Below are 20,023 nucleotides of genomic sequence, written 5' to 3' on the forward strand. Positions count from 1 at the left end.
GACCGCCACTCTGTCCCCATGGGAAGCGATCGCGGGCGCCCAGCGGACATCGTGGCCACTGGACGTGCTGATTGGCTCCCCCTCTAGCCAATCTGCACATGCGTGCCCACACTAACTGCTACACGAAGCGACATACATGTACGTAGAGTTTACATACAGTAAAACTACGGCAGCTGCCCGGCAAGAGGTTAAACCCAAATCATTATGAACTGTCAAAACATGCTATATTAAATTTTTTTTATACCCACTCTACCTCGAGAGCATTTGTTTACTGTAGATTGCAAAAAACCTAGTCTAGATCCTGCTGTTCGCTGTCCCTCCCTTCTTGTCTGTGTCCCTGCTAGAGCCTAAAATTGTGTAGACCAGCTGTTGCTGCATCTACTGAGCATGCTCCAGTTTCAGTTTCCTTCAATGCTGTTTATTTCCTTCTTTTTCTTATCTGAGCAGCCCACATGACTATAGTCAGTGGTAAATTACAGTTCCCTCCCACAATCCTCCTCCATGTCCTTATATTGCTAAACGCTGGGATATAAGATGTTGATTGGTAGAAGCTTCCCCTTCCTGTTAGTCCCAGCACATACACACCATAGACACAGGCTAGAGGGGCATGACACAGCCTGTAATTAGCAGAACCTCCTCCAGATCTCTTTATAGTGTAAATAAAGCTACAGATTTGTTGGCTGAACATCTATGATGTGAAACTACCGTTCCACCACATCCCAAAGGTGCTCTATTGGATTGAGATCTGGTGACTGTGGAGGCCATTAGAGTACAGTGACCTCATTGTCATGTTCAAGAAAACAGTGGTGAGATGATTTGAGCTTTGTGACATGGTGCATTATCCTGCTGGAAGGAGCCATCAGAAGATGGGTACACTGTAGTCATAAAAAGATGGACATGGTCAGTAACAATAGGCCGTGGTGTTTGAACAATGTTCAATTGGTACTAAGGGGCCCAAAGTGTGCCAAGAAAATATCCCCCACACCACTACACCCCCAGCCTTAACTGTTTATACAAGGCAGGGTGGACCCATAGTTTCATGTTGTTTACACCAAATTCTGACCTTGCCATCTGTATGTCGCAGCTGAAATTGAGACTCATAAAATCAGGCAAGGTTTTTCCAATCTTCCATCATCCATGTTTGGTGAGCCAGTGCAACTTGTAGCCTCAGTTTCCTGTTCTAATGGCAACTGATATGGTCTTCTGCTGCTGCAGCCCATCTGCTTCAAGGTTCGATGTGTTGTGCATTCAGAGATGGGTATTCTGCATACCTTAGTTGTAACGAGTGGTAATTTGAGTTATTGTTGCCTTTCTATCATCTCCAACCAGTCTGAGCATTCTCCTCTGACCTCTGACATCAACAAGGCTTTTTCCTCCACACAACTGCCTCTCACTGGATATTTTATCTTTTTCAGACCATTCTCTGTAAACCCTAGAGATAGTTCAAAGTCACTTAAATCCCCTTTCTTCCCCATTCTAATGTTCGCTTTGAACTTCAGCAAGTCGTCTTCACCACGTTTAGATGTATAAATGCATTGAGTTGCTGCCATGTGATTGGCTGATTAGCAATTTGTGTTACCAAGCAATTGGCCGGTGAGTGTATATGTATGTAAATATACTTTGATTTTTGATGACAAGATCCTGGCACTAGATAGTTATTACTAAGGGGGTTTTGGCAACAAAAATATTATTAAAATGAAGTGACCCCCAGGTATCCGCTGAACCTAAATTTAACCAAATTCTTACATAAAACTCCTTCCTCAACCAAGTCTTTTAACTTAAAATGGCTTCTTAACCCCCCTTTATACTTATCAAGCCCTTACTTGATCCAGCACTGTACCCATCTGTAGAGGCTCTCCCACTCTCACAGTCTTTGCTGATTGGCTCCCGCTGCTTTCAGTCCTGTGATGAGTGATCAGGGGGGTGGGGCCTAGATGCACTGTTTGCATCTATGGATGCAGGTAGTGCAGCTCAGGAGTGAGCCCGCAGGTGTGCCCCCATAACAAGTAGGTTGCTATGGGGGACTGCCAAGAAGAGAATGAGACAGGAGCGCCAACAGTCATGTCCTGTGATGAGTGAGAAGGGACGGGCCTAGACTCACTGTCTGCGTCTATGGATGCAGGTAGTGCAGCTCAGGAGTGAGTCCGCAGGTGTGCCCTCATAACAAGTGGCTTGCTATGGTGGAATGCCAAGAAGAGAAGGAGACAGGAGCGCCAACAGTCAAGTCCTGTGATGAGTGAGAAGGGGTGGGGCCTAGATGCACTGTTTGCATCTATGGGTGCAGGCAGCGCAGCTCAGGAGTGAGCCTGCATGTGTGCCCCCATAACAAGTGGCTTGCTATGGGGGAATGCCAAGAAGAGAAGGAGACAGAAGTGCCAACAGTCAAGTCCTGTGATGAGTGAGAAGGGGTGGGGCCTAGATGCACTGTTTGCATCTATGGATGCAGGCAGATCAGCTCAGGAGTGAGCTTGCATGTGTGCCCCCATAACAAGTGGCTTTCTATGGTGGAATGCCAAGAACAGAAGGAGATAGAAGCACCAGCAGGGGACACAAGAAGAGGAGGATTGGGGCTGTTTGCTTTATGCAATTCCATTGATCAGAGCAGGTTAGTATAAACCTGTTGCTTACAATCACCTTAAGTGGATGTAAACCCCCCTCCTATACCCAGTGAAGTGAACAGCCTCAGATGATACACAGGGATGAAAAAAAATCTCCCTACATAAGGTTTACATACATATCTGCTGTTTTCAGCTTTCTATATTCTTTTTGTGCAAGAAGTTTTACTTCCTCATTCAGCAGTAGGAGTGTAGTCTTGGCATACACTGTGTGACAGCTGATTGGAGGAAAGGCACACACCCTCTCCACATAGGCAGAGGAAGGAAGGAATGGGTAGAGCTGTGCTGTGAATAGACAAGCTCTCTGCTAATCTATTTATAGATACAAATTCCAGGCTGGTTTTATCTTAGTTGTCGGAGAAATTCTCAGAAGTTATCAAGCTGATAACAGAGGAATGAACAGAAGAAAGACACAGGACTTAGGGGTTTGGAGAGAGATAAGTAAACACTACAGATATATGTGCAAATTTCATGAATCGGGTTTGCATCCATTTTAATTTCCATATTTACCCTTAAACCCATTTTGGAGATAAAAATACATTTTAAAAGACTGGCAGCTATTTCTTAGGATCTGTTGTCTTCGATTATTCAAAATGACGATGTCACAGTCAGGGGCAGTAAGGTTTCGGCTAGGCAGAACGTTCACGAAAACACATTGCTATAAAATCAAAAGCGAAAACTTTCTTCCTGTTTCCTGACCTGTTGTTTTGCCAGGAGCTAAATATATAACGGTGATTGTATTACCGACATTTTCCTGGCCTTTTCTTTTAATGCTACCCCTGAGTTCTTTGGCCTGATAACTCATCTTCCTCAGCCCTTTTCTAATGCGATTAAAAGCACATCTTTATTCAATAACGTTGACAATAGCCTGACTGAGGCTTTGCCTGGCCTACTAGGTCTCAGCTACCAAGCTTTCATAAGATGATAATGTCAGGGCTGTCACTTGTAATTATTCTAGCACTCTGTTCCCTTCACCCTTAGACTTGTCTTCCCTATACAAGAATTCTTCTTCCTTCTGGGAGATTTCTAGCCATTTACTTGCTACATAATGAAGCAGACATTTTTGCCAGGAGACTGACTTAAAGTGGGAAATGAAAAATGTCTGTCAGTACAAATTTTAAGTGGCTTTAAACAATATTAACCACTTCTGGACCGGAAGGATTTACCCCCTTAATGACCAGGCCAGTTTTTGCAATACGGCACTGCGTTACTTTAGCTGACAATTGCGCGGTCGTGCGACACTTTACCCAAATAAAATTGATGTCCTTTTTTTTCCCACAATACAGCTTTCTTTTGGTGGTATTTGATCAACTGTGTGATTTTTATTTTTATATATTTATTTTTATAAACAAAAAAAAGCGACAATTCTGAAAAAAAAAAAAAACAATATTTTTTACTTTCTGCTATAAAACATTCCCTATAAAAAAAAGTTAAAAATCTAATTTTTTCATCATTTTAGGCCAATATGTATTCTGCTACATATTTTTGGTAAGAAAAATCCCAATAAGTGTATATTGATTGGTTTGTGCAAACGTTATCGAGTCTACAAACTAAATAGATGGAGTATGCTACAAGGATATGACAAGTGTAAACAGTACCTACATCCCGAACAATCAAATGAGCTGGAATGGTGTGGAGGCAAAATGGGACTTTCACGGTACTACATAGAATGTCAGACAATATATATAAAAAATATAAAGTTTATTCAGTACATATAAAAACAACACATACAATTTGTGCTCAAATGAAAAGCAACATAAGACAAGAATACAACGATAATCCAAAGCAACAGACTATACATCTTGAATAAGACTGTACATGGCCCAGAGTCTACAAACTAGGTGAAAGATTTATGTCATTTTTATTTATTTATTAATTTTTTGCTAGTAATGGCAGGGATCTGCGATTTTTAGCGGGACTGCAACATTGCGGCGGACAGATCGGATACCTAACTAAAATTTTTGACACTTTTGGGGGGACCAGTGACATTACTACAGTAATCAGTGCTAAAAATATGCACTGTTACTGTACTAATGACACTGGCAAGGAAGGGGATAATGCAAGCAAAAAGGTTTGACGTGAAGGGAAGAAAATTAATCTGATGCCACCACCCAAGTGAACATGAAGGTATTACTGAAACTGTGTCCAGATAGCTAACCACCACCATCGAGTGAATTGCAAACTCCCCGGAAAAAAATGGCTGCTGTCAGAGCAGCATGTGTGCCTTACAGCATATATTGAAATCTCTCTATATGTGGTCACAGCATTAAACTCCCACTGGCACCTCTATGCGGAATCCAACAGAGTATAAAAGAAGCTCACCAGGAGCCCTGGTGGTTTCTATAGTGTAGTAAGTTTAGTGTTCAAATTGTATAAAAACAACATAAAACACAAATACGAATAACTCACATGGACAGTCACTGGTGACCTGGAATCACACAGGGGCAAGAGTTAAGCACCAAATCTCCCGCCCGACGCGTTTCATCCAATGGGATATTGATAACGTCCCATTGGACTAGTGAAGCACAAGTAAAGCACAATCATTAGGAAGTATTATGAAGCAGACAGCAAAGCCTACAAAATAGTATGGCTGCTCCCTTATCTATGTACAATGCCTTACGTAAGTATTCACACCCCCTTTTCTACATTCTGTAGTAATGCAACCTGTAAATAAAACAGATTAAATTGTGATTTGTCATTGCTCTAGACAATTAGAAATCACCCACTATGTTAAAGTGGAAAGAAATCGACAGTGTTAGAAGTGCTAGGTTTTTACTTCTTCCCGCCCGACCTATTGTAAAATGATGGCTTGGAGGGAGCTCTCTCATCCTGGGTGGACATCATATTAATGTAATATATACTATATTACATTCAGTATATTATCAAATTTTATACATCGAGTAGTACATCCATTATAGTTACAGTAGGTATGTATTATAATACTCACTACTTGATGTATAACTTTTGTTACTATATGGAATGTAATATAAAGAAACACGTTGGGTATCGGAAGAACACTCACTCCCAAAAATGAGGCTGTAAAATTCTTGCTAAGATAATCTCCAAAGCCTTAATACTTTTACGATTTTATTTATTTTTTTAAAAATAATTTGGGTTACCAAGGGGGTATTCTTTTGCACTAAGATAAAGTTCTAAGGATGCATTAATCAAAGTTGATTTTAAAGAAAAACAATATTCTAATCTGTGCACATCCCTCCTACAGCACTGGTAAAGCCATCATTAACAATGAAAACCATACAGCAATTACAGCTTACAGAAAAACAATCGCCAAATCCCAGTGTCCAGGTAATGAGGTCATTAGTAAGAGAAGCAACCAAAAGACTAGTTGTAACTCTGAAGGAACTGCAGCTATATTATAATCAAGAAAAACATTCATGGATTAAAGCTGGGCTTCATATCTTTGTGATACCGGCTGTGAGTACTGTTTTTAATTGGTTAGTTCACCTGTAACCTAATGATGGCACATTAGAGCAGAATATAGGTGATTGTGATGACTAGTTCCAATAGGTAATAACTAAGCGCTAACATTTGCGTGAAATGCATCTAGTCCCCTGCTCCATCTGTTAACCACTTGTCATATAAAGCTTTAAAGTGATTGTAAAGGTTAGTTTTTTTAAAAACAAAAATAACAAACATGTAATATTTACCCGCTCTGTACAAGGGCTTTGAGCAGCCCCGATCCTTTTTTTCTGGGGTACCCCGGCATCGCTTCTGGCTCCTCCATGGGGGCATCCGCGTGGGGCGCTCACGAGTCCTGTCACTACATGCATTGGCACAGACAGCAGGACCCGGGGCTCTGAAGGAACAATACGGACGGCCGATCCTTCAGAGCGCATGTGCCAGTGATGTAATTGGCTGCATGCAAAGTAAATATCTCCTAAACTGTGCAAGTTTAGGAGATATTTACAGTACCTATAGGTAAGCCTTATAATAGGGTCGCCTATAGGTACACGTTACAGGGGAAGCTTTACTTTCTCTTTAATGCATAGAATGCATTAAAGCGGAGTTCCAGCCTCAAATACCTTTTTTAATAAAAAATACCCCTATAATACTAATCCATTGCCCTTTACAGAACCGCTATTCTCATACTTACAAGGTGTACAGTATTGGATTTTAGTCAGAATCTTACTTTTAAAAACTCTGTCTGGGCGCGGCCATCTTGGATGTGGGCATCTAAAGCCGCAGTGTAATCTGCTGTGTCCTTCTTCCTGATTCCAGGGAGTGTTCTGGGAGTTCTTCCTGTTTCCAGCCTCCTGGGAGTGATGAGAAACAGCTCCCAGGATGCAATTCAAAGGCGGAAAAAATGTTGGTGGCCATGGCCACAGAGGGGGGAGAAGGAGGAAGTACAATCAAAACTGCCCTGAAAATAAGGTAAGGGACCCCTGAAAAAAAATTAAAATGCCCAATTGTTGATCAGCATAGCAAGCACTCCAGTAATCACTAAAGTTGCAAAATAGGCCGGAACTCCACTTTAAGGTGAAAAACCTTGAGACTTTACAACTCCTTGAATAAAAAGGATTATTGGAAGTTCAGTCGTCCGGAATCTTTTGCTTTATGGGCTTTATAGAAGACTGATGGGAAGAGCTTATAAAAAGTGACTTATTGCATTTGTAGTGCAAAATACTATGGAGCTGATTTACTAAAACTGGAGAATGCAAAATCTGATGCAGCTCTGCATAGAAACCAATCAGCTTCCAGGTTTTTTGCCAAAGCTTATGTGAACAAGCTGAAGTTAGAAGCTAATCGGCTACGAGGCACAACTGCACCAGATGTTGCACTGTCCAGTTTTAGTAGTTCAACACCACAGCACTGCTGAAGAATTTAATTCCCAAGGTAATGTATGGTGACAAATTATCACGTTTTGGGAATGCCTTTCATTGGCAGGGATTGGGAAACGGGTCAGGACTGAGGACAAAATGAATGGAGCCAAGAACAGGGCTATTCGAGAGCAGAGGTAGGCAATCTTGGCACTCCAGCTGTGGTGAAGCTCTGGGAGTCATGCCTGTGGCTCTCATAATCATCGAAGGATTTGTAGTTTCACCACTTGCCTATCCCAAAAACAGTGTAAAAGACGCAGAGATTCAGCAGTAAACCTTTATACGTATACAAATTATACACCGAAACAATGTTTTAAAACCATTACCAGTATATTTTCCACTTGACTGCTGAGGTGCATATGCTTAGGAAAGACCACTGTCAACATACTCAAAACCCCCCCATTATAAGAAGTCACACTTACAACCATTAGGTCGGAAACGGGCAAGGCCACAGCTTTATTTAACTTCCAACACATAACACGTTTAACCAGTGCCAGTCACAGTTATAGTGTGAGCACGCTTTAACATTAACTGTTCAAATTCCAAGGGACCTGTCCTTACCATAAGTGCTGGACAGACAGACCAATTCCACTTTCAAATGAAGGGCGTATCCCGTTACAGCAACTTTAAAGTGCTGGCAAGGTCACAAAATTGCCGCTAAAGCTGTGACAACCCATCCATAAAGGGACAGGAGGGTGGGCAGCTCTTGCATCCACATGTGATCAAAAAGGCCCAGAATCCCCTTGTGCGAGACTTTTGAGCTCAGACCCCAGCCCGGATCCCCCTTAACCAATCTTCAGCGACCGCCTAATCCCTCCTTCCTCCACCCATGTCCTGGCCATGCCTCATCGGTCAAGGCTCTCTTTCCCAAAGGGATCAAGAGGCCTTCTTTGAATAGAGAAGAAGATGTCAACATTTTGCCCTCTGTGTCCCATTTCAGGGATTTCCCTTCACTTCCTGTTCTGTAGACACTACAGGACGCCAAAAGTAATCTCTCCAAAGTGAAGTAAACCCCCTTCTAGACAGTTTGGGATAAGTGTCCTGATTGGATGATTTTTCCTCTTTTTCTGTTCAGAGGGTGTATCTCAATAGCAGGGTTTTGGCTTTAGATACATTTTAACACTTTTTAAACTATTTACATTAGGCTGATCCTATTCACATGCATATTTAAAAAAATATAGGAAATACTATGGAAGGGATAGGCAAACTTCGGCACTCCGGCTGTTGCGGAACTACAAAGTCATGAAGCATTGCATAACTCTGACAGCCACAGGCATAATTCCCAGAGGCATGATGGGATTTGTAGTTTTCACGTAGCTTGACTGCCGAGGTTGCCTACCCCCAAAGTGTTTTCCCTTTACATAATAATGTAACAATAGCTTACCTGTCACAGTGGTTGCATTTAAATGGCTTTGCCCCTGTGTGTTTTCTGTAGTGCCTCGTAAGCTCATCACTCCTAGCAAAACGCCAGTCACACCCTTCCCAAGAGCATTTATATGGCTTCTCACCTGCAAAAGAATACAAACAGATCATAAGAAATAAAATCTTATCATACATTTATACATCTCACTACTCACCTGGGACCCAAGTCTTTGATTTTCTAGCCATGATGAAAGGGGTCCCTTGTAGCATCTGAAATGCGTTGGCTTTTTCAGTTTGAATAAAAAAGAAACTTCCTGGACTTAATTAGTGGAGTGGAACTCTCTTCCCTAACATCCCCAGCAAAAAAACTTTATATTATAATATTCTATTTTTATTTTTTTTTTTGGGGAGCGGGTACCTGGTTTTGAGAGGTACCCACTCTTACTTGGTTAGGCCTCCCTTCTCTTTGCCCTCAGCTTTCTGGGATATGTCCCAGAAGGCTGCGGGACCATTCACAAATCGCAGCAGGAAGTTGGCTGTGAAGCTGAAAGGAGTCACAGCCGGCTTACCATAGTAAACATGCCGGGGCTGGGGACCCGAAAACCGGTGCAGAGCTGGCCTGGGTGAGGACAGTACTAGATCCTTGGACATTTAAGTGTCCTTTTATCAAACGTCAGCAGCTACAGTATTTATACTTATTTAAAAAAAACATACATAAAACTTATTTTTTTTAATTTTTTCTTTAACCACTTCTGATCTGGAAGGTTTCCCTTTAATGACCAGGCCATTTTTTGCAATTATAATTATTATTTTTTGCAAAATAAAACTGATGCCCTTTTTTTCCCCACAAATGGAGCTTTCTTTTGGTGGTATTTGATTTTTTTTTTTTTGCACTATAAACAAAAAAAGAGCGACAATTCTGAAAAAAAAAAACAATATTTTTCACATTCTGCTATATAACATTCCCAATAATTTTTTTTTAAAAAAAATCTAATTTTTTCATCATTTTAGGTCAATGTGTATTCTGCTATATATTTTTGGTAAAAAAAAATCCCAATAATATATAATGTATATTAATTGGTTTGCGCAAAAGTGATCGTGTCTACAAACTAGGGAGAAGATTTATGTCATTTTTATTTTTTTTATTTTTTTTTACTAGTAATGGCGGTGATTAGCGATTTCAGCGGGACAGATCGGACACCTAACTGACATTTTTGACACTTTTGGGGAGGACCAGTGACATTACTACAGTAATCAGTGCACTGTTACTGTACTAATGACACTGGCAGGTAAGGGGTTAACACCAGTGGCGATCAAAAGGTTAAATGTGTCCCTAGGGGTGTTTTCTAACTGTGTGGAAGTTGTGTTTACTGAATGAACACAGAGACCTGTGTTCCTAAATAAGAGGAACACAGGATCCCCTGTGTTCATTACTGACAGAACAGCGGTCCACCGTTCTGTCTCCACGGGGAGCAATCGCAAGTGCCTGGCAGCTGCGATTGCCGCTGGGCACCCGTGATTGCTCACCGTGAAGACAGAATGGAGGACTGCTGATTGGCTCCCCCTACAGCCAATGGCCGTGCCCCCACTAGCAGTCTGGCGAAGTTATAGTTTCGTGGGACAGAGCCAACCTGCCACAGTATATGTACTGCTGGCGGTCGGCAAGTGGTTAATATGCAATGATCGGTAACAACTAATGATTTACAGAAGCTTTAAGAGTTTTCATGGGTCGTGAAAAAAAAAAAAAAAATAGAACATTTTTTTACCTTTATTATTTCGTATTTGCCAAAAATAAGTCCTTTTTTATTTGAATAGGTGTTTTTCTTTAATACCTAACTTTTTTAAAATAAATAAAAAAGAAAGGAAAAATAAACTGTCTGCGGAAATATGTGAATTTAACCAAAATGGATATTCGTGTGATCCTTAAATGCTAATAGACTGACTCACATACTGGCTTCTGGTATGTTTTGAGGACTGTAGTAGCAAAATCGCCCACCTGCCAAAGTTAACATTTGTACTTCATAAAGGCATGATGGAGTCTCACTCTTCTCTGTGCAGCAGAGGGAGTCACACTACTACACTGAAATATTTACCTAGTGGGACCACACTTAACAGCATGGTATATGCTTAGATTTGGGAGCTCAGATGCAGCTTCTAGAGTCACAGGGAGATATAAAGTTGGGAAGCAATCCTAAGTGGCAGCAAAACTGAGTGGACCTTCAACCAGTTCTGGACCAGAAGGATTTACCCCCTTAATGACCAGGCCATTTTTTGCGATTTGGCACTGCGTTACTTTAACGAAAAATTGTGCGGTCGTGTGACCCTGTACTGAAATATATATATATTTTTTATCTTTTTTTCCCACAAATAGAACTTTCTTTTGGTGGTATTTGATCACCTGTGCGTTTTTTATTTTTTGCGCTACAAACAAAAAAAGAGCAACACTTCTGGAAAAAAAAAACAATATTTTTCACATTCTGCTATATAACATTCCCCAAAAAAAAATTTGGGGGAAAAAAAAATCAAAATTTTGCATTCTTTTAGGCCAATTTGTAATCTGCTAAATATTTTTGGTAAAAAAAAATCGCAATAAGCGCATTTTGATTGGTTTGCGCAAAAGTTATCTTTATGTCATTTTTATTTTTTTATTTTATTTAACTAGTAATGGTGGCGATCTGAGATTTTTTAGTGGGTCTGCGACATTGTTGCAGACAGATCGGACCCCTAACTGACATTTTTGACACTTTTGGGGGGACCAGGGACATTACTACAGTAATCAGTGCTAAAAATATGCACTGTTACTGTAATATTGACATTGGCAGGGAAGGGGTTAACCTAGAGGTGATCAAAGGTTTAAGAGTGAGCCTAGGGGAGTGTTTTCTAACTGTAAGGGGGAGGGACTTGTGAAATGACCATAGAGACCTGTGATCCTATATAAGAGGATCACAGGCGCTCTGTGATTATTTCAGAGAGAACAACAGTCTTCTCTGTTTACAACAACAGACCGTCCTTCTTTCTCAGCGGGGAGCGATCGTGGGTGCCCTGCGGCAATCGCGGCCACCAGCCCCGTGGATCGGCATCCCCGCTGCCTAGTGGGGGTGAGAGCGTGCCGGCACGTTCGCCCCCCAGCACCACTCCTGCGAATCGAAAATACCCATCTTTGATTCGCGCAGCTGAGCCAGCCTGCCGCAGTATATATGCCGCGGGCGGGCGGTCAGTGTCTTAAATGTAACTCAAGCCAAAACATTTTTTAGCTTTAAATGGAATGGGGAAGATGTAGAGTTTCATGTTTTTACAACTTTGTCCCCATCTAAACAATTTTTTCCCTTCTTCCTGTTTCAGTAAACCACCATAGCGGGAGTCATTTCTTCCAAATAAAGAAGCGAAACCAAGAAAAACTGAAAATTCGAAGCCTTCCCCACTTTATTCAAAACTTTCAGCTCAGACTGGAGTTCCACCTGATTATTAATATTATCATTATTATTATACAGGATTTATAAAGAGCCAACAGTTTGGGCAGCACTTTACAACATTAGGGCAGACACTACAGTTAAAATACAATGCAAGGGATCAAAGGGCCCTCCTGCTCATTACAGCTTACAATCTAAAAGAATTCCAAAGAAAACATTTTTTTTTCTTTTTTTTAGGCTTTCTTTACTTTTCACCTTGTGATAAAGCCAGTAAATTTGTTGTTTTTTTATACAGAACAAGCTCTCCTGCAGATGTAGCAGTGAGAGTGTTGAGATAAACCATTTACCACTGATAAGGGTTCTTACAATGACCAGCTTTTATTTATTCATGAAAAACCTTTATCTCAAAAGGAAAGAAACTGTTTTCTGTAACTGCTTGTGTAACTGCACTGTGAGCTGGAGTTTGGCTTCAATATGTTAGTGTATTTAACCACTTTAGCTCGGAAAGGTTTTACCCCTATAATGACCAGGCCTTATTTTGCGATATGGCACTGCGTTACTTTAACTGACAATTGCGCGGTCGTGTGACGCTGTACCCAATTAAAATTTATGTCCTTTTTTTCCCCCAAAAATAGATGGTGGTATTTGATCACCTCTGCAGGGTTTTTTTTTTTTTTTTTTGCGCTATGAACAGAAAAAAACACAATTTAAAAAAAAAAAACAATATTTTTTACTTTCTGCTATAAAACATTCCCCATAAAAAAAATGTAACAAAATCTATTTTTTTCATCAATTTAGGCCAATATGTATTTCGCTACATATTTTTGGTAAAAAAAAATCCCCATAAATGTATATTGATTGGTTTGGCAAAGGATATGGCATCTACAAACTATGGGATAGATTTGAGGATTTTTCATTTTTTTATTGTTTTTGCTAATAATGGCAGCGATCAGTGATTTTTAGCGGGATTTTTAGCGGGACTGCGGCACTGCGGTGGACAAATCTGACACTAAGTGACACTTTTTGGGGACCAGTGACACCAATACAGTGATCAGTGGCAAAAAAAAAATGCACTGTTACTGTATAAATGACACTGGCAGGGGAGGGGTTAACACTAAGGGTGATCAAGGGATTAAGTGTGCTCCTAGGGAGTGTTTTCTAACTGTGGTGGGAGTGGATGTACTAGAGACAAAGAGAGATTTGGGTTTTAGCTTAGCTAACAGAAGGATCTGCGGATCCCAGTGGCCATTGCGGCTGCCTGCCCCGCTGTTCCGCTCCTGCTGTGTCCAATCACCGCGGCAGCGGCACTCTGGCGGCACGCGTGCGCCCCCGAAATCCCGTGCACAAAATCACGTACGTGTACGTGATTTTGCTCAGCCGGGCTGCCCTGCCGCAGTAAATATGCGGTGGGTGGTCCGTACCTGGTAGATCTTGCAGGGGTGTCAAACTGGCGGCCCTCCAGCTGTTGCAAAATTACGTGTCCCATCATGCCTTGCTTGTAACTATCAGCCTTGCAATGCCTCATGGGATTTGTAGTACTGCAACAGCTGGAGGGCTGCCAGTTTGAGACCTGTCAAACGCACCCCTCCCCCCTAGCCTTACAATGCTGCTGTCCAAAGATGCCCCTGTGCTCTTTCATCCAGCGTTTTGGGGCACTCTAATACAGAAGGTATTACCAGGTGAAAAGAAAATGGATGAAGCCCTCCGCATTTTAAGGATTGGTAAGCTGCAATATATTACATTTTTTGTTTTGGATTTTATATCGCTTTTAGGCAAAAAATGTCATCTTGGTGACAGTATAAATAATTAGATTCCAATACGATTAAACATGATTCAGTTAGCATTTTCTTTCTTTTTGTGGTTTACTAATGTTAACTACCTAAGGACCGAGCCCATTTTTGACACATTTTGTTCAGAAGTTAAAATCAGTATTTTTTGCTAGTAAACTACTTAGAACTCCCAAACATTATATATATATATTTTTTTTTAGCAAAGACTCTGGAGAATAAAATGGCGGTCATTGCAATATTTTTTGTCAAGCGGTATATGCGCAGCGGTCTTTCAAACGCCATTTTTTGGGAAAAATTACATTTCACTGCAGTTAAAAAAAACTAAACAGTAAAGTTAGCCCATTTTTTTGTATATTGTGAAAGATGATGTCACGCCGAGTAAATAGATACCCAATATGTTACGGTTTAAAATTGCGCACAATAAAAATCTCCATAGGCGACGCTTTAAAAAATTTTAACGGTTACCTGTTTAGAGTTAGAGTGTAGCTTTTTTTTTAAATTATTGCTCTTGCCCTGGCGACTCGGCGATACCTCACATGTGTAGTTTGAATAGCGATTTAATTTGCGGCGCAACTTCTGTATACATTTTCTTTCGTGCGCAAGCTCACGTGACAGGGGCGGCTAAAAATGTTATTTTTTTTCCTATTTATTTTATTTTATTTTTTTACATTTTAGCACAGGTTTAAAAAAAAAAAAAAATATGTAAACATCCCTTGTGACAGCAATAGGCAGTGACAGGTACTCTTTATGGCGGGATCAGGGGTCTAAAAGACCCTAGACCCCTCTACTAAACTTCCATGTATTCAAAACGCCAAAAATTGCATTTTTGAATACATTCACTTTTTAAATCCGGCACCTTTAGCAGCCGAGTAACCCGGACGTGACGTCATGGACACCGCCTCCGGGTTACGTCATCGGAGGCCTGGTCAAGTCCCCTCCCGCTCGCTGGGGTAACGATCGAGCGGCTACTGAGCCGCATCGGTGGTTACCGCCGGAAAACTGACCGCTGGCTTTAACAAACAGTACTGGGGTGATGCCTCAAGCTAGAGGCATCACCCCGGTACAACCACTTAAAGTCAGTGGACGTAGGTCTATGTAAGTGGTTAAAGTGGTTAAAGCTGAACTCCAGGTATGGATTATATTGCATGGTTACATGGGTAAGTAATGTAGGTATGCTTGCGTCATACCTGTGGGACAACTGCAGGGGGGTAAATCACTACAGTGTTCATCGCAGTCTACTGGGTCACCCCTGCATTTTTCCTAACCTGTTGCCGACCGCCTGCCGCAGTTATAGGGCTGCAAGCAGCTGCTCCCAGGCGAATCGCCGTAACTGTACGCCACTCGCTCTTGGGAGTCTAGGAGGCGAACGTGCGCCGGCGGCAGCGCACTCCAGCCCCCACTCGTCAGCAGGGAAGCTGATGCAGTGGGCAGGCAGCTCCGATTGCCGCTTGACACCCACGATTGTTCCCCGCTGAGAGAGAAGGATGGTCAGCTGTTGTAAACACAGCTGACCGTTCTTCTCCCTGGAATGATCACAGAGCCCATGTGATCCTTCTATATAGGATTACATGTCTCTATGGTCATTTCAGAAGCCACGCCCCCCCACAGTTAGAAACACGCCCCTAGGTACACATTTAACCCCTTGTTCACCCATAATGTTAACCCCTTCCCTGTCAGTGTCATTATTACAGTAACAGTGCATATTTTTAGCCCTGATTACTGTAGTAATGTCACTGGTCCCCCCAAAAGTGTCAAAAATGTCAGTCAGGGGTCCGATCTGTCCACCGCAATGTAGCAGTCCCGTAAAAATTTGCAGATTGCCACCATTACTAGTAAAAAAAAACAATAAAAATGACATAAATCTTCCCCGTAGTCAGTTGACGCGATAACTTTTGCGCGAACAAATCAAAATACACTATGTAGCAGATGGCCTAAAATGTTAAAAAATTTTGATTTTTAATTTTTTTTTTTTTTTTTTTGAGAATGTCATATAGCAGAATGTGAAAAATATTGTTTTTTTTTTCCAGAAGTGTCGCTCTTATAGCGCAAAAAATAAAAATCGCACAGGTGATCAAATACCACCAAAAGAAAGCTCTATTTGTGGGAAAAAAGGACATCAATTTTATTTGGGTACAGTGTTGCAGGACAGCGCAATTGTCCGTTAACTTTATGCAGTGCCGAAACGCAAAATAGGAGCTTGGTCAGGAAGGGGGCAAATCCTTCCAGTCTTAAAGTGGTTAATAAACTCAACGCATACTCGGATTCGATGAGTTGGGAAGGAGGGGTGGTGACATCACGATGATGTCAGGGCTTCCACAGCAGTCCTAGAGGTATGGAATATGTATACTTACAGTGGCCTAAACTGGACCAATGTAACTATGCTATAAAATCCATACCTTGAATTCAGCTTTACAAAGAATTACTTTTGTATGTTTAATAGCTTTCAATAGTAGATTAATCAGGCAGAGAGAATGTTATGTAGGCCCTTCCAGGGGCAGAAAATGTGACAAGTGGCTATTATTTCAGGTGATGTGTTGTGATGCAACACACATTGTCCCCCTGAGTACCACTTATCATGTTTAATGTCCAGAAAGAGAGCATTTCACTGTGATTTTTTTAAGTGTTTATGGGACTCCGATGTGCTGGAAATCCACGTATGTAATTAGACATTTATGGGTGAACAAGTATTAATGGCCATTCGATGCACCATTGCTGTAACGAGCCAAACTCATTTTTTGCCAGCTTCAATCATAGATCATTAGGCAGATAGAGCTGATCTATTCTGGACACAGCAAGACTCGACTCCAAACTACCTTAATAAGTACATTTTTAATTGTTTGTGTTTCCTGAAGTCATGCTGGAGCCTGGATCTGTAATCCTTTTCTTTGTAATTAGTTCATTTTTTTGTAGCTGATGTTCCGTTTTTCCAGTTATCAGCCTCCCAATGCATAATTACAGTGAATTCGATAAAAATCATCAGTTTTTCTGTTGACGTTAAGTTTTTACAAAACTGATACAGACTTCAGATATTAGTGGTGAAATGGAAGTTTGCAACAATGATATAAGAGAAAAAGGAAGTAAGACTTGTAATAGCCTATCTAACAAACTTACACAATCTATTTTTATAACAGTGCTATCCCTTAGTGCATCTTATATAGCAGCAGTATCATCCAGCAGATTACAATACAATATAACATTCTGCTTGGTCTGTGCAATTCGATATGTGCAATACATCCTCGTGCTTGATGGAAATCACTTTGTTGGGCTTTTTTTTTTTTTATTCCAATAAAGGTACATTTTGGTGGGATACAAGGCTTTTGCTGGTCATACACATCATGGTAAAAGAAAGATCATATTGCAGATTTTAGTTTCAAAGATCGTTTGCTTGAAAAGAAAAGAGTTATTAGTTGGAAATCCAATCGATTTCCTTACTCTGACATTTGTAGCCACACTGCCCTAAGCAGAAGTGATTTTTTTAAGGCTTCGTTCACACCGGGGCACTGCGGAAACCCATGCACAATTGCACACTTTCCACGCAATGCAGACTTGCCGTGATGCCGATAAAGTGTTACTAAACCCAGGACCCTGCATTCACTATAGCTGGTCTCCCACAGTACGCAGAATATGGAAATGCAATTATTTTAGTAAAGCTAAACTGCTCAATACCTTTTCTCATCAGCAGTAAGTAGCAGTCTTGTGACTTCTATCATTGTCCAGCCGAGCACTGGTTAAAGCTCGTAGGAGGAGTTATCATTCTCATTTGACTGTCCTATGAGGATGCATGACCCCTGACTTTCTGTCTGGACAGTGGTAATTGGCCCTGTGCTAATCACATGCACCCCCCCCCCCCCGCCAAAAAAAACCTCTCTAGTAGCAATACACACCCAACTGAGCATGTGCAGAGTTCTTACAAGGCTTTGTTCTATCAGGGGTTGGATTAGGGACAGTAAAAGTTTTTAAACAACACCTTTTTAACCCCCTTAGGTTCCACAGTGAGTATAACAGGCATGTTTTACTGCATATACAGACTGATTTTACAGTTGTGGATTTAGTAACACTTTGATTCTTGCCCCACATCTTGCATGTATATATGTAAAGCACTAAATTGACAAGCTATATAAGTACCTGTTAAATAAAATAAAAAATGGCCTGCTACGTAGAGATGGCACCCTTGTGTTTATGAGCCTAGGTCTGAGTCTGAAGCCTGGGCTTGCTGGAGGTAGTTTTCCAAGAAGAAGTGGAGTCAATCCTAGAAAGGAGCACCAGGGAGGAACCTCAGCTGGAGGTGCCTAAGAATCTGGAATTTGGTTTGGACCTCAAAGGGAGCCTGGTGTCTTACCCACTGAGTCTATGCTGCACCTGCTCTACAAGTGCTTGAGAATAACAGAATGCCAGTCCTTTTATCTGTGTAAGAATGTAAATATGATCTTGCCTGGAGTTAGCCCTGTACGTTGGGTGTCCTGTTCCCTAACTTTTTTTCCCTGAGTTTATGGTGGCAAATAAACTCAAACTTTTGATTGCTGCCCATCTGTCCAGAACCCACTTTATATCAAGGACTCAACCCTGAGTTGCAATGTCAGTCCATCTGACCACTAGGGGTCCCTAACTGCTCCTAAGAGGTAGAGGGGCACTTCATTTTCTAATTAGCACAATTGTTCAATGACAAAAAAAGTATAGACAGGCAGGGCAACTAGAATTTCCATGGCAGCTATATGTCAACCCATAGCTTTACAATAAATCTATAACCAAACCTTTTTTCTACTTTTTGGATAGAGTAGGATATGGTTAAAGATGAACTCTAGGTAGATCTAAAACACACAAATTACTGCAGCTGTGTAATTATTAAGACATCATTATATGTAGTATGTAAATGCGAGGAGTGTAAGTACACGGCATGGGTTTCTTGTAGCCTCTATATAGCAGAGTTGAAATGTGAGAGGAAGAAGCAGCACAAAGGGAGAGTTGGTTCATGTTCTGACCAGAAGCATGCTGATAGCAAGAGACAAAAGTGACTAAGAGATAAAAAGCTCATTACTCTCCTACAAGAAGTCCTTGGCCATGCATATGGTAAACGCGGCCAAGCTGTGCGTACCATGCCATTGGAGATCGGCCACTGTTCCCTCCACCAAAGAATGGTTCCGTAGGCTGAATCATATAGAACAAATGGAGGAATTGATTAGCATCGCACATGACTCCTTCACTGACTTAATTTCTACCTGGTATGATTGGATCCGCTTCAAAGACACTGCTACTTATGCCACAATTATCACCCCAGCTTAATACTAGGTTGTCTGTCTGGCCTCAAACAAAGTCTTCTCGTCCCCATTCTCCTCCCCTCCCTCCTCCCCCCTATACCCTCCCCCCTCTTTTTTTTTAATTTTTTTCTTATTCTTCGTCTTTCTTTATCTCCCCCCCACCCCACCCTAGCTTTCTACTCCTGGCCTTCATGTTCTTGCTATCTTTCTCTATCTTCCCCTTTTATTTCTGTCTCCATGCTTGAGGCAGCCTTTCGCCTCTGGACGTTTCTTTGGGCCATGCCCATGACAAGCTATCTTACCCTGCCACTCGGAAGGTAATTTGTTTCTCCTCTGGTTATCCATCATCCTTGCCATTTTTAGGAGGTTTCCTTTGCTCCATGGCTCTGGCACACATCAACCTGGCTACTTCTCGCCTTCTTTGTGCCGCAGTGGCACCTCATTGATGTCTTGCCCAGTCATGTTGGATGCTTATATTACTTTAATGGTTTGATGTTTCGATATTTGTGTGAATTTTCTGGAGTTCTAGCCCTGGAACAGACCATGAGGATTATTCCTTACGCTGTGTAGTATGGCCTGTATCACTGTTCATTTTTTTGCTGTTCTCTTGGTTTGTATTCTGTTCCACGTGTCATTGAAAAGTTCTTTGTATTCACTGAATCTCAATAAAAATTTTATGGAAAGAAAAAAGGCTCATTACTGTGTCACTTCTTGCAATGTTCAGTCAAAGGTAGGGGCAAGGCCATCCAGGAA

At 41.3% G+C, this 20,023-nt stretch overlaps 1 protein-coding gene across 2 annotated transcripts in view; it reads right to left on the minus strand.

The window, feature by feature from the left end:
• Positions 1-20,023, minus strand: part of KLF7 (KLF transcription factor 7) — a 237,734-nt gene that overhangs the window by 12,265 nt on the left and 205,446 nt on the right. For both annotated transcript variants that reach the window (XM_082262027.1, XM_082262026.1), the window contains exon 3: positions 8,838-8,961. In XM_082262027.1, coding sequence (XP_082118153.1) covers positions 8,838-8,961 — 124 coding nt within the window. The remainder of the gene's footprint in view (positions 1-8,837; positions 8,962-20,023) is intronic.

Source organism: Pelophylax lessonae, assembly GCF_965119305.1.
Source record: "Pelophylax lessonae genome assembly, chromosome: 6".
NCBI lineage: Eukaryota > Metazoa > Chordata > Amphibia > Anura > Ranidae > Pelophylax > Pelophylax lessonae.